Source organism: Primulina tabacum, chromosome 15 (genome assembly GCF_025594145.1).
Source record: "Primulina tabacum isolate GXHZ01 chromosome 15, ASM2559414v2, whole genome shotgun sequence".
In the NCBI taxonomy this organism is placed as follows: Eukaryota; Viridiplantae; Streptophyta; class Magnoliopsida; order Lamiales; family Gesneriaceae; genus Primulina; species Primulina tabacum.
The window spans coordinates 34,333,861-34,347,828 of NC_134564.1; the positions used below are offsets into that span (position 1 = coordinate 34,333,861).

The 13,968-nt window shown below is 34.7% G+C and overlaps 2 protein-coding genes and 1 long non-coding RNA gene across 7 annotated transcripts; 2 read left to right on the forward strand and 1 right to left on the reverse strand.

Annotated features, from left to right (window-relative positions):
* Positions 1-2,286: 2,286 nt before the first annotated feature.
* LOC142527723 (protein MEI2-like 2) lies at positions 2,287-9,483 on the forward strand. Of its 4 annotated transcripts, none has more exons than XM_075632626.1 (13): positions 2,287-2,818; positions 3,823-3,861; positions 3,999-4,136; positions 4,220-4,686; positions 5,175-5,333; positions 5,420-5,536; positions 5,639-5,790; positions 6,986-7,081; positions 7,185-8,093; positions 8,180-8,264; positions 8,349-8,417; positions 8,536-8,715; positions 8,879-9,483. In XM_075632626.1, the coding sequence occupies exons 1-13, from the start codon at positions 2,788-2,790 to the stop codon at positions 8,984-8,986; spliced, it is 2,550 nt and encodes an 849-aa protein (XP_075488741.1). In that variant the 5' UTR covers positions 2,287-2,787; the 3' UTR covers positions 8,987-9,483. The 4 variants fall into 4 exon arrangements, with proteins under 4 accessions (XP_075488741.1, XP_075488742.1, XP_075488743.1 ...); XM_075632627.1 differs by having other exon boundaries at positions 2,288-3,630; positions 3,819-3,861; XM_075632628.1 differs by having other exon boundaries at positions 2,288-2,875; positions 3,819-3,861.
* On the reverse strand, positions 3,555-3,863 carry LOC142527724 (uncharacterized). The gene is made up of 2 exons (XR_012815517.1): positions 3,743-3,863; positions 3,555-3,707 (listed from the first exon to the last, which is right to left on the reverse strand). It is a non-coding gene; the product is annotated as an uncharacterized LOC142527724 (long non-coding RNA).
* A 1,975-nt stretch (positions 9,484-11,458) lies between the features above and the next one.
* LOC142527199 (glycerol-3-phosphate acyltransferase 1-like) lies at positions 11,459-13,409 on the forward strand. 2 transcript variants are annotated; one of them, XM_075631936.1, is made up of 3 exons: positions 11,459-12,314; positions 12,462-13,104; positions 13,165-13,295. In XM_075631936.1, coding segments are annotated over exons 1-3 (1,401 nt in total). In that variant the 5' UTR covers positions 11,459-11,558; the 3' UTR covers positions 13,167-13,295. The 2 variants fall into 2 exon arrangements, with proteins under 2 accessions (XP_075488051.1, XP_075488050.1); XM_075631935.1 differs by having other exon boundaries at positions 12,462-13,409.
* The last annotated feature ends 559 nt before the right edge of the window (positions 13,410-13,968 follow it).

Consider the following 13,968-nt stretch of genomic DNA (forward strand, 5'->3'; position numbering starts at 1 on the left):
AGAATTAATAAAACTTAAAATGGTGGATAAATTTATTTATTTTTTTTATAAAAATCTTAAACAAATATATTTCATCGAATCTTTCTCAAATTTGCTCCTCACTATAAAATCACGTGGAGAAAGAAGAGAGCTAAATAACTTATTTTGACATCAAATGAAAGTCCAAAATTCAAACCATGATTATCATATTATAGACACATGAATGGTTGCTTTTCCTTCTTGATTTCGGACTAAATCTTTTGCAATATAAAGTCAATTTTCACAAATAAAATTGGCCACGTCAATGGATTGACTGATATGTCCCACCCGATTGTCGTTGCTCACAAATAACATTGGTTTAGTTTACGTTGTATCAGGAGTTTTTTTCTTCTTATTTTAATATCATTATATTATGTGAATTTTTAAATGATAGAATATAAATTGGCGATATTTTATTTTATTTCGGGTAACGAGAAAATAAATTTTGGTTGAAAAATTAAACAAACATCAGAATTTTCATATAATTTATTCGAGAATAAATATAGGCACAGACACACTCCTTGCTGATGCGCTCATGTGCAGTGAAAATATAAAATATCCAGTTATTTAAAGACATTGAACTGGGCCGAATTGTATAAGTTCATTGATCGAGAAGTATATAATTAGGTCCAATATATGTTAACGTCCTTTAGGCCTCTTAAGGCTGAATCATTTTATGGCCCATGTGTAACTCGTCTTACTGTCAAAGTTAGAGTATGTCTGTTGTTAGATAATCTCACAAATTTATATATATCATTTAAGTCGATCTGATCTATATTAACTATAAAAATAATATTTTTTTTTGAATTAGTTTGGATCAGATATTCATATCACAAAATTAACATGTGATATAGTTCCGCGAGATTTTTTGAGTCAAAATTATTATTAAGCACAACGTTACGAGTCCAGGGTTTAGCCAAGATTCACATTTGGACATCATGAATGGGCATGCATCTCCCGGGTATTTTTGCGAATATAGACGTAGAAACTTTTAAAGACAGATAAAAACTTTTTATTTTATATAAATGTAGAAAAGTTGCATGTTTTTGCAATATGATACAACTTATATTTGAAAGTGTTGTATTTATTCATATGAACTTATGATACATTTACACATTGTGAGATGTCAAATCTCATAAATTTTTTAAATTCTCAGACAATCACGAGATCTTTTATATATAAAAAAGTATCAGAACGTGCTGCACTATGCCATCAACAATATCCGTCGACCTAAATTCAACAAGTTTCTTGCAGAATACTTGGTTGCTAGCTCAGGAATCAGAGTGCCCTGAAATGCAAGATTAGATAATTGAGGTTGAAACCTCACCATATAACAGACAATTTTATCGAACTAAGACCAAGAGATGGGATGACAAAGTATTAAATCGCAAATATATAATAGCACCATAAATGTGCCGACAACTATTGGGATATGGATGTATTGTTAACCATCGTCTAATTTACATCTGAAATATTTCGTCTAATTTACATCTGAAATAATTTCTATGACATAAATGATTAAGTCAAGGATTTATGGTGTAATAATGATTGTTTACTTTGTATCAATAATTTATTTAAGCTAATGATTGAGACACACCAACTCCCGAAATGAGTTTTACGTATACCTATTTTATTCTCGGAGTAGGTTGTACAAAATTTTGTACTGCAATTACCGTGAAGTTTTATCGGTATCGATACGAACCGGCCAACGGCGACACGATCCGATCGGTGGCATTCCCCCGGTAATTTACGGAAAATGGAGTCCAATTTTTACAACCAAATATATAAATATAAAATGTATTAAATAAGCCACCTGAACATAAAATTTTGTACGGTCAACGGACCTCAAAAACAAATTTAATTGCAGCAAACATAGTAATTAAAAAAAATAATCAAAACACCAGAGGCTTGTTTGGATGCATTAATAACAAGGAATTTAGATGAGTGAAAAACACATGGAAAGACCTAATTCAAAATCAAATACTTTTTTAAATAACATTTTCATTGACAATAAAATGGGTTATCATCGGTTTATGATAACCATACTATATATATTGTTTAAAAAATTGAGAAGTTCTCAGAATCGAAAAATAATGTTTAAAAACAGAAGAGATAATCATATATTAAAATTTTAATCAGGCATATGTTTGGGAGAGCTCTGTTTTTCTTAGACAGAGTGCCAAACAGAGCACAAACGAAATTAAAGAGAAGCGCCGATGTAAAAGCGAGGATATTTCATGTCTGCAGTTAATAAAAGATTGATTTTGAAAGCAATTTTAATCTAAAGAATAATCATCAATTCAGTCGGGGTGAAAATATGAAATCAATCATACATCTCCTTTCCCTTCAATCATTCTCCACCGTTTTGTTCCCTTTGGACCATTTTGCTTCGTGGGCTTCTTCTCTCTTCCCTAAAAAATCGGCCCTTTTGATTTTTTTTTAGTTCTCTCCCAGGCATTTTACTGGTTTTATTTACGCAGGGGAGGAGTGGGAGTGGAAGAGAGTAACTCGTTTGCTTCTACAAAACTGTTTTTGATTTGATTTGTTTTGTTCGATTTGTGTGGCTTGAAAATTTGTGGTTTACTCTTCAGTGGCCTCCTTTTAATCAAGACTTTGATTTTTTCTTTTCGATAAATAATAAAAAAATCTTTTTTTCCCCATTCCGCGTCTCTTTTTTCTCTTACTTGCATCTTCTTTTTTGGCAGTTATCAGTCTTCTTCATTCTTCCCCCCTTCTTTCTTTCTATATCTCTGCGGTTTTGGGATTTCCATGCTCCATTTTAACTGTTTAATTGAGCTGGGTCTTGTTTTTATTCTATGTTCCTTTAGTAGTGTCATGCTTAATTTGTTTTTCAAAGGTAACGGTTTCTGTTGAAAACATCAAATTCGGTTCTTTTGTAGCTAAACTTGCGATTTTTATACGATGTGCAGTACCTAAATTGTGACATCTTCTTGGGTATTTGTATATTTTTGGACATGCTTAATTCCAATTGAAGTCCATGGATAGTGGTAGTTTCTATGATTTGGAAAAATATGTTCTTGTTGATTTATCCTTTTTGAAGCCTGGGCGTGGTTTGACCAAAACCGGTTTGTATTATTCTTTAAACGGGTCGATCTATAAGTATACTTTGTCTTTCACCAATTCCGGGTGGAATTTTCACGTGAATTACGGCTCTCCCTTCGATTCTGCAGCGGAGCTTGTTTTTTTTTTTTTTTTTTTTTAAGTTTTGAACATAAAAACTCTTTAAAAATGCCTCCTTTTGTAGTTGTATTGTTCTTTTGTTTCTCCCTGTGAGTTTTTTATTTCACTAATTGAGTAGTTTTATGGTCCAACCCTTTCTTCATTTGTCATTTTGATACAAATTTCGCTATTAGGGTACCTGCTTTGGTATTGGAGGACGTAATCTTGCTTTCGATTTGCAATGTGTTTGTGTGCTTTTGAGTTTGTTTCTACAATTGCTATCTTCCAAACGGTAAAATTAGTGAAGCTATCTTTTTGCTTTTCCTAAACTTGGTCTAGGCTATTATATATATATTTTTATCATTTGTTGCTGTGCACTTTTGGATAGCCATAATTGATCACGGCTGTTGCTTGTGTTACCACTGTATGTAGGTAGCACTTCCCCCAGTCAACATTTTGTTTTATACTTGTGTCAATGAGGCATTTTTTAGAATCCTAATCCTGAAATACTGAACAAAATTTTAGAATCCTAATCCTGAAATACTGAACATTCAGTTTGTTACGGAATTGCCAGCTCAGAGCGATTGTGATGATTTGGTTCCTTTATGATGTTTCTGCAGGAAGTGATTTCAATGGAGAAACAGTCGAAAAATTCTGTTCCTGGTTAGTTTACGGAGTTCTTTTGTCCTCATCAAAGTGTCATCAGTCATTTGTTACGCAGCAGATGTTAATGTAATATATATCAAGGAATTCATTTTCATGTACCTGAACTCTTGATTATTGCATGTTGGTGTATGTAGGTCCTAAACTTCCACTATCACCAACTTCTTCGAAAGACAAAAATCCATGGAGTCTTTCTAGTGGGACTGATGTATATCATGCATCTAGTGATGCTAGCTTGTTTTCTACCTCATTACCTGTCATACGACATGAGACATGTGAGCATTCACAATTAACGATTGATTATAATGTTGCATTTTTCTTTTGCTTTAGACAATCTCTTAGAATGTTCATTTATTAGTCAAATTTAGTGAATCCGAACAAAGTGACCTACCAAATGATGATGGCTTTCCTAGCCTTAGTAAAGTTCGTATGGGAGATGAAGATAGGGATCCACTTGAAGATGTCGAACCAAATGCAATAGGAAGCGTTCTTCCAGGTGATGAAGATGAACTTTTTGCCGGTCTCATGGATGATTTTGATCTTAGTGGGTTGCCGACTCAACTCGAGGATTTGGACGATGATTTCTTCGAAAGTGGAGGGGGTCTGGAAATAGAATCTGAAAGCCATGAAAGTTTACTCAATGGTATATCAAGGTTATCTACATCTGATGTTAGCAGTGGAATTAGTGCTGCTCATTACGGGTTGGCGAATGGCGTAGGAACTGTAAGCGGTGAGCATCCATTTGGAGAGCACCCTTCGAGAACTTTATTTGTTCGAAATATCAACAGTAATGTCGAGGACTCTGAACTTAAGTCTCTGTTTGAGGTATTGTTAAATAAATTTTAATCAAGTTTCTGCTGTTCACCATTCATTGTGTAGTCATTTCTCACCTTTTGATTGTTTTGCTTACTAAAAGAGAAAAATAAAAATCTATGAATCATTTGAATTAGTATGGTGCAATGATTGTTCACACTGACTAGAGCCGCAAACAAGCCAAATTGACTAATAAATTTCTGCTCAAGCCCGATCGTGCACTTAATGTGAGCCGGAGCCTGACTCATAAACTCGAGTAACTGGATCTTGGCTTGAAAAAATTACCTGTTAACTTAAATGGTTCTAATTTGCAACAAGAAAAACGATTCATTTGATAGATTTCTTAACTTGTGAGAAAATTCTTTGTTTTGCCTCTCAAAGGATTGAACATTTGATTAGTAAGTTTAAATATTATTTAGAAAATAACTTAATTTCAGGACTAGAGTAAAAATACTAAAATTTCACTTTACCTCCCTTTATTCTCCTCTCCCTTCCAATAGCATTTTGGAGATATCAGAACTCTCTATACTGCATGCAAGCACAGGGGATTTGTGATGATATCTTACTATGACATCAGAGCTGCTCGAACTGCAATGCGTTCATTACAGAACAAGCCCTTGAGACGAAGAAAACTCGATATTCATTTTTCAATTCCAAAGGTACAAAGCAAGATATAATTCATTTCATAAATAATTGTCTTCAAATTGAATAATTTTTCTATTCTGCTGTTTCTTGATCCACGCAGGATAACCCATCAGAAAAGGATGTGAACCAGGGAACTCTGGTTGTGTTCAATTTGGATGCATCTGTGTCCAATGATGATCTTCTTCAAATATTTGGAGCTTATGGGGAAATTAAGGAGGTAGTGTTTCATTGATATGCCAAGATGTCATCTGTTCTTCACCAGGAGTTTATTTGCACTGATAGCTGAATTGCTATTTTTATTGTGATGCATTGACTTCAGATAAGGGAAACACCACACAAACGACACCACAAGTTTATCGAGTTTTATGATGTTAGAGATGCAGATGCAGCTCTTAAGGGTTTAAATAGAATTGACATTGCTGGGAAGCGCATAAAACTTGAACCTAGCCGACCTGGTGGAGCTCGTCGAAGGTACATTTCATTCTTAATCCTTAAATGCTGATTGTCTCCTTTTACTGTGCAACTCTGTTCTATGCCATTTGGCTGTGAGATTTTATTTATTTTCTAGTGAATTTTAAACTCTTGAATTTGTCTATGCTGTTGACACCACGATATGTTAAAGTAACAACGGCGGAATCTTAATGAACCCTGAATTGCTACATAGTAATTAGGAAATTTAACTTCTTGCATGCATGGTCTTTTTTAGTTTCTGTTCCTAACTTACGCACTGTAGTATGTGCATATTTACAAATAACGTGGTGCAATTTAGAAAGGAGGGTTTCTATACTTTACGAACTCATTCCTCTTTCCAGCGAAACATCAAGTATGTTACATATATAAATAATGTGGTTCAGTATAGAAAGTTGGGTTTCTGATAATCGGCGAACTCATTTATTTTCCATTGAAACATCAACCTTTGAAATCCTAAGTTTCTTTAATTCTATGGTATTATTAGTCATTCTGTGGAGTTTCAGTTTTTTCACTAGGATTACATCTTTATCAGCTCCATTGAACAGGCCTAACGATGGTTCTGGAATCACCGGTGCCAATTACGATGGAAGCTACAATAGTTCCCTAATCATTTGGAGGCGATTTAGTTCCATTTTAAATAAATTTATGCCTTTAACTTTTGTTGGCTAAGAAAAAAATAGTGGTGCGGATTTTGAGGTTACCACACTATCAAGTTAATTAGATTAACTATATTACAAAATGTTATAAATATTTTTTGAAGTTTAAAAATAAAAGCCCGTCTTGAATTTGATTTCTATAAGTCAAATAGATTCTTTTGAGTTTAGTTGCCTGTTCTCATGACCATAGAACTTGACGTGGAATTAGGATTATGGCTAAAGGTAAAAATCAAAACAGGTATGGAACTCAATTTTTGTAAGTCAAGTAATTTAAAGTACCCAAGTTAATATTTTGGCTACAATTTTAGCCTCAGTTCCGGTTTTTTAATTCCTGGAAACGTGGAATAGATCCTTAGTTTTTTTATTTGTTTTGTGATTTCAAACCAAAACTGAAAAAAGGTTCAGATTTAGGTTCTAGTTTTTGTTTTGGTCCACAGTTTCATTTGAACTGTGGTCAGCTCTACCATCGAACTTCATTAGTGTAGGAAACAAATTGCAAGTATAGTTATAACACCAATGTTTGTTCTTTCTTTATGAAGCTTAATTCAACAGCTGAGTCAAGAGCCGGATCAAGATGAAGCCCTAGGTTTCCTGCATCATGTTGGTTCGCCCATAGCCAACTCTCCTCCAGGCATGTCGATGGGATTTATATATCTAAAACCATCTGTTGTGTTCTGTTTCTGTAGCCATTCCTGTATTATTTGGAACTTTAACTGATGGCATGTTCTTTGTAGGTAGCTGGCAAAATTTTGGCAGCCCAGTTGAGCACAATTCATTCCATGCATATAGTCCGACTATGTCTAGTTTGGGAAGTCTCAGCCCTGGGGGAAGTAATCACTTATCTGGGTTGGCCTCTATTCTTCCCTCCCCCGACTCGAATTCTGCGAAGATTGCCCCTATAGGTAAAGATCCCAGAAGGGTTAACCAAGTAATTACCAAATCTAATACAGCACAAGGAGCTGCATATCATCATCCTTTCTCTGTGTATGATCCCAAGTTAAGTTCGAGTTGTGATCCTGTCTCATCATTTGGTGATTCCAAGCTTTCAAGTGATGGAACTCTTTCCGGTCCTCAGTTTCTCTGGGGAAGTCCTACTATCACGTCAGAGAATATAAACTCTTCACCCTGGTCAATGTCATCATTGAAAGGACGTCCATTCCCATCGAGCAAACAAGGAATTGGTTTTCCATATACAAGTCCACATGGCTCGTTTGTTGGTTCAGGTCATCACGTGGGATCTGCTCCATCTGGTATTCAACTAGACAGGCATATTGGATTTTTCCCAGAATCGCCGGAACCATCCTATATAAACCAATCAGCTTTTGGAGTAAAAAATTATGGTCACAACTATGGTATTCATGGAGTGCATCTTGGTTCTCCGGTGGCTATGAATAGAGGAATTTCTTTTGCAGGAAACTTTACGGAAAGTGGTTCTCCTAGCTCCCGAATGATTCCACTGTCGAGAAATGGTCCTTTGTATTTTGAGAATGGCTCTTTTGGTGACGGACTGTTTGACCGGGCTCGGAATAGAAGGGCTGAGAGTAGTAGCCAGATGGATAATAAAAGGCAGTATCAACTTGATTTGGAAAAGATTATGAATGGTGAAGATACCAGGACCACTTTGATGATTAAAAACATCCCAAACAAGTAAAACTCAGACCATTTTCTTTGTGTGGGATTCATATTTTCAATTGCTGATTTATTATTTATCTTCCTTCTTTCCATCTCTGAAGATACACTTCAAAGATGCTACTTGGGGCCATCGATGAAACCCACAAGGGTACATATGATTTTCTCTATTTACCGATCGATTTTAAGGTAACTTCACATTTGGTTGTATTGTATGTGTATAGTTTTGTTTCACTATTGGTACAAAAAATGTTTCATTTGTTTTTGGCCCAGAATAAGTGCAATGTGGGGTATGCCTTCATAAATATGGTGTCTCCTTCACACATTGTGACTTTCTATGAGGTTTGTGCTCCAATCATTTTTGTATTGGGTATTTTAGCGATATACTTTCGAGGAATATTTCTCTATAAAATCTTGATCTTTCAATTGACAAATCAATTGGTCATGCACGTCTTTGCAGGTGTTTAATGGGAAGAAATGGGAAAAGTTCAATAGTGAAAAGATTGCTTCCTTGGCGTATGCAAGAATCCAAGGAAAGGCAGGTCTTGTCTCGCACTTCCAGAATTCGAGTTTAATGAATGAAGACAAACGCTGTCGACCAATTATTTTCCAGTCCGAGGGCCAAGGGACTAGTTACCTGGTACATTAATGTTGGATTTTTGGCACATAAGAATTTCCCACTTTTAGCTACAAGCCAAAACACTTTCCTTTTTCGTCTCCCCAACTCACTATAATTCTTGTGCGACCGGTTTAGCGGTACAAACTTGTAAGATATTTGTGTAATTTTTTTTTATGGTGCTTAGGATTCTTATCCATCTGGCAACTTGAATGTTTTTATACGTCAGCCAGATGGATCTTATGCTGGAGATTCCCTCGACAGCCCAAAGGACGATTCAGATGAGAAGCTGTAGCACCTTAAATCTGTTGGTGAAGTTGCAGATTTTCAATGATCATTGGTGGAATATTATGATTTTTTTTGTAGAGAAATTCTTGCATACATAAAAATGTCGACCTTTTGTGATGGACATGGATTTTTCTTAACCCCCTTGGTTGGAATATTGGCGAGGCAGTTGCAGTGTAACGTCGACGTGTCGTAGCAGCAAGTGATAATTAACAAAGGGAGAGGTACTAGGCGAGGCGTATGCTTGTCCAGTTTTTTGGGTTTATTCTATTTTATCGCCCTCGGTTCTAGTAAGTGTACAGTAGTTTATAGAGCAGCCGATTTGATTGTCGGGGATCTGTATGGATTTTCTGGGCAATGTATGGTAGGAGACTTGTCATTTTTTTTCTGTGTTCATGTACTAACTGAAACAATAGTTTACGAAATCAATTTACGACGTTTGTCGCTTCAGAACATATGATTTACTCTGGTCGTTCTTGTATAAATAAATCATCTTTTGTTTCGTCACGAAGTTGTATTGTTCAGTGTGAATGTGTAATGATTGGCGGGCCCTTCTTTTTCCTTGATGGATCTTAATTTTCTTGGCAGTCATACGGAAATCTGAGAATTCGAATTTTTGGTTTGAATCCCATCTTTCAAAAAATAATGACCTTTTGGTTTATAATATTGAGGTTAGTTCAAAAAAATATATAAAAAATTAAGAAAGTCTTGAACCAACGAGAATATAAAGCTAAAGAAGATTGACAAAGGGGTCAAACTATAGTTACCAAAATGAATAGGGGTGACCCGAGTATTAACAAAAAAACACACAAACCTACCAATTTTGTTTATTAATGACTTCAACTTTAATATAACAATAGAAATCGGGGAAAATTTTTGTCTACCCCGTCAAATTTCATTATTAGTTTGATAGTTTTGTTTTATTTTTCTTTTTTTTTTTTTAAATTTTACTCATTTTTTCAATGTGACACTGATGTAGTACTAAAACTATGTCTACGTAGCTATGAAATGACGTTGATGTATGTAACGTCACATCAGTCGTATCGATAAAAAAACTAAAATTATAAAAAAAATTGAAATATACAAAAATAAGATATAAAACTAAAATGACAGTTTAGTTTTTTTATTATTACATTTATTTTCATAAAGAAATAAAACAACAAAATATAGATTATAACAATTATATATAGAATAATTAAAATAATTTTACTACCAAAAGGACACATATTAGGTGTGGTTGGACTATTCAAACTTACATAGTCGCATGCAAAATTCATGCAAGAATGAAATATTAGATGATCCACATCAAATGATTAAACCCTCACCAGACCTGTCAACGAGAATTGCATGAGCTTGCATTCAAATAAAATTTCAAAACGTTAGAATTACTCAACGGACATTCCTTTAAATTTGATGATATTATATGTTGGCATGCATTTTGAATTAATTGGCTCAAATCAATACATGCATTGGTAAATAGCAAAGTAATTAAGTGTTAAAAATTCTTGGCGAAATCAAAATTTTGTCTTTGGAATTCTAATTAACAACTCCCTAATTGTCTCTTCCTTGAAATAATCCAGTTGTAGGAGAATTGAGAAACCTTCTCTGCTCTTAATTAAACTAATAATTGTCAATAACGTGCAAATTTAAATTTTAACTATCATAGTTATGGAAGTCAACATTGGAAGTTGTCCTATGTTTTGAAAATATCGAATTCAATTCATTAGTATAAAATAAAAATTAATATATTTCGGAGATATATTAACTTCACGTTTTTATAAAGAATATCAAGTCCTTTTTTTTAATAAAAAATAGAATTTAAACTCAAATAAAAAAGGTCAACGATGCACAGTTGCTGGGATTCTTAACTAAATAATTAATTTCAGCAGTGATTTCTTCTGTCTTGTTAAATAATTTTCCTTAAAAAATACAAGTAAAAAGGTCAAAATTGATCAGAAATAAATTTCTGTGTTTCAGTTGAAACAAACATTGATTGCTCTCTGAACTTTATCTCAAGAATGGTGATAGAAACAGGAGGTCCCAAGCCCACAATCCAACGCGCATTGTAAACTCAGAACACCTATATATATAATAATTATTATATTTATCCAGATAACATTTTACACATATTTTTAATATCCATTTCATTGTAAATATTTTTATATATATACATGAAAATTAAAGTTACTTGCCTATCATATCTTTTTACCTGGCAGTGAACAACACATAACCTACCATTTATTACCATCATACTAAATTAAAAAACAAATAGATTTTCAAGTATATATATTTATAATGTTTTTGTCCACACACACATTACAACATAACATAAAATTTGAAGGAATTCTTCGAAAAAATATGCATGTAACACACTTGGTGAAATTTCTCAGGAAACGCAATAATAAGTTAAAATAAGGTAATAATAATTGGTATTTCAGTCATGATAGCAAATGCAACACACTAACAAATACGTACCACTATAAATACTTCTGATATGGGATTATTTCCTCACCGCCATACTATTTTCTCCTTCTTTCAGAATCCATAATTTTTCTTCTGCAAATTCTTCCAGACACATTCAAATGAAGACATCTCCGCTAAAAACCATGGAGTTCCCGATGGTGCTCCTCAGATTGGTAGACCGGTTCTTGCACCAGTTTTTGGCAAACTCCTGCTACAAAGCAGTAATGAAAGTCAAGCACCATGGTTTCTTTCTGAAAAACCCATTCATAACAAAAATATCACACCAATTTCCTTTGTATCCAAGTGTAGTTAAATGCAATTTGCATGGCAGAAAATCACAAACCCTCGTTTGTGATATTCATGGAGGACTTCTAAGGAATCGATCTTTCTTTCCTTACTTTATGCTTGTTGCATTTGAAGGTGGCAGCATTTTCAGAGCTCTTTTGCTTCTCTTGTCATGCCCTTTTCTGTATATTTTAAACTGCGAGCTCAAGATGAGGGTAATGATATTCATCACCTTTTGTGGGCTCAAGTCTAAAGACATGGAAAGTGTGTCAAGAGCTGTTTTGCCTAAGTTTTATCTTGAAAATCTCAATCTTCATGCCTACGAGGTTTTGGCTTCAACAGGGGCTAAAGTGGTGTTCACGACTGTGCCAAGAGTCATGGTTGAAGGATTTCTCAAGGAATATCTAACTGTTGATTCTGTTATAGGGACCGAGTTGCATACTATAGGACAGTATTTTACTGGTTTGGTATCTGATGCTGGGTTGCTGGTGAAGCATCGGGCGCTTGAGGAATTCTTTGGTGATACAAGTCCAGATATTGGAATGGGAACTTCAAGCTTTGATGACCACACGTTAATCTCCCTCTGCAAGGTATGAATGTAACCTTGTTTAGATTTCTTTTAAATTATTCCTAGAAAATATGATGATCTTTTTTAATTAAAAAAACACCCCCCCCCCCCAATTAATCTATTTTATTTTGGTTTTGTGGAGCTGAATAATTTGCTAAACTTTTGACAGGAAGCATACGTGATTAGCAAAGAAGACGCCAAATGCAATACAAGGCCAGAAGAAATGACAAGGAAAAAATACCCAAAGCCACTGGTTTTTCATGACGGAAGGCTAGCTTTCTTGCCCACACCCTCTGCAACTCTCTCATTGTTCATGTGGCTTCCTGTCGGAATAATACTTTCAATCTTCAGAATTTTTGTGGGAGTCTGTTTGCCTTTTAAACTGGCCATTTTCTTAGGCTGTTTCAGTGGAATCAACCTAAGGGTGAAAGGATTGGCCCCAAATATATCTCCAAATGGCAAAGGAGTGCTGTATGTTTGCACGCACAGAACCCTTCTTGATCCTGTTTTTCTTAGTATATCGCTTGGAAAATCCTTAACTGCCGTAACTTACAGCCTTAGCAAAATGTCTGAAATCTTGGCACCGATAAAAACAGTTAGGCTAACGAGAGACAGAAAACAAGATGGTGAAACTATGCAGAAATTGTTAAGTGAAGGTGACTTGATTGTATGCCCAGAAGGAACTACTTGCAGGGAGCCGTACCTTCTGAGATTTAGCTCTTTGTTTGCGCAATTGGCGGATGATATAGTGCCTGTGGCGATGAACACATGCGTAACCATGTTTTATGGGACAACTGCGAGAGGATTCAAGTGTTTGGACCCAATATTTTTCTTGATGAATCCTAGGCCAAGTTACAGTGTTCAAATTCTAGGAAAGTTGCCTAAGGAGCTGACTTGTGCTGGTGGGAAATCTTGCTGCGAAGTGGCTAATTATATGCAGAAAGAGTTAGCTGATGTATTGGGGTTTGAATGCACTACACTTACAAGAAAAGACAAGTATTTGATGCTAGCAGGGAATGAAGGGGTCATCGAGGGTAAAATAAAGAAACCCTAATGCAATTTTCATATATTTCTTAGTCAAGAATGATCAGTACTTTTTTTCATGTTAAATAGTATATTAATTACTTACTTTCTTTACTGCAGTTCCCCTTTCTAGTGAGTGTGTTTCATGGTTAATGCTTATATTATATAATGTCAAAATAATGAGCAAGAAAATCATACCCCAAAAAAAAAAGCAAGAAACCAACGGGCGCCATATATATTCAGATTACAGGTATGGCCACAAGTTATTAATTTCTGTAAACTCAAATATGGATAGAAGTTCCCCAAAGTCCACGCCACTAATTCTTTTTACCGAATTTTAGCCAACGGGGAAAGCTAGCTAGTTATTTGGATTTGACCTTATTCCTCTATCCAACGGGCAGTTGAGCTAACTAAACCCAGTGAACCACGTCTGAAGTTTAGTTTAGGGGAAATATTAGGTGTAATTTTAGACCCATTAGTAAATCGTAATCGACTCCAATTTTTATAATAATCTTGTGGAACGATCATTTTCAAAAAAATTCGTTCATATATTTTTTTTTAATATTTTGTAGAGCTTGATTTATTTTCAAAAATTGATATTCGTTCACACACACCTCTCCAATAAATGTTTGGATCAGTGAAACCAAATAATT

Bases quoted from the DNA above. Each gene is read 5' to 3' on its own strand.
- LOC142527723 (XM_075632626.1), top strand. From the start codon at position 2,788: ATGCTCCATTTTAACTGTTTAATTGAGCTGG. The intron at 4,137-4,219 runs GTGAGCATTCAC...TTCATTTATTAG, and splicing joins TGTCATACGACATGAGACAT to TCAAATTTAGTGAATCCGAA. The intron at 5,791-6,985 runs GTACATTTCATT...TTCTTTATGAAG, and splicing joins CCTGGTGGAGCTCGTCGAAG to CTTAATTCAACAGCTGAGTC.
- LOC142527199 (XM_075631935.1), top strand. From the start codon at position 11,559: ATGAAGACATCTCCGCTAAAAACCATGGAGTTCCCGATGGTGCTCCTC. The intron at 12,315-12,461 runs GTATGAATGTAA...AACTTTTGACAG, and splicing joins CGTTAATCTCCCTCTGCAAG to GAAGCATACGTGATTAGCAA.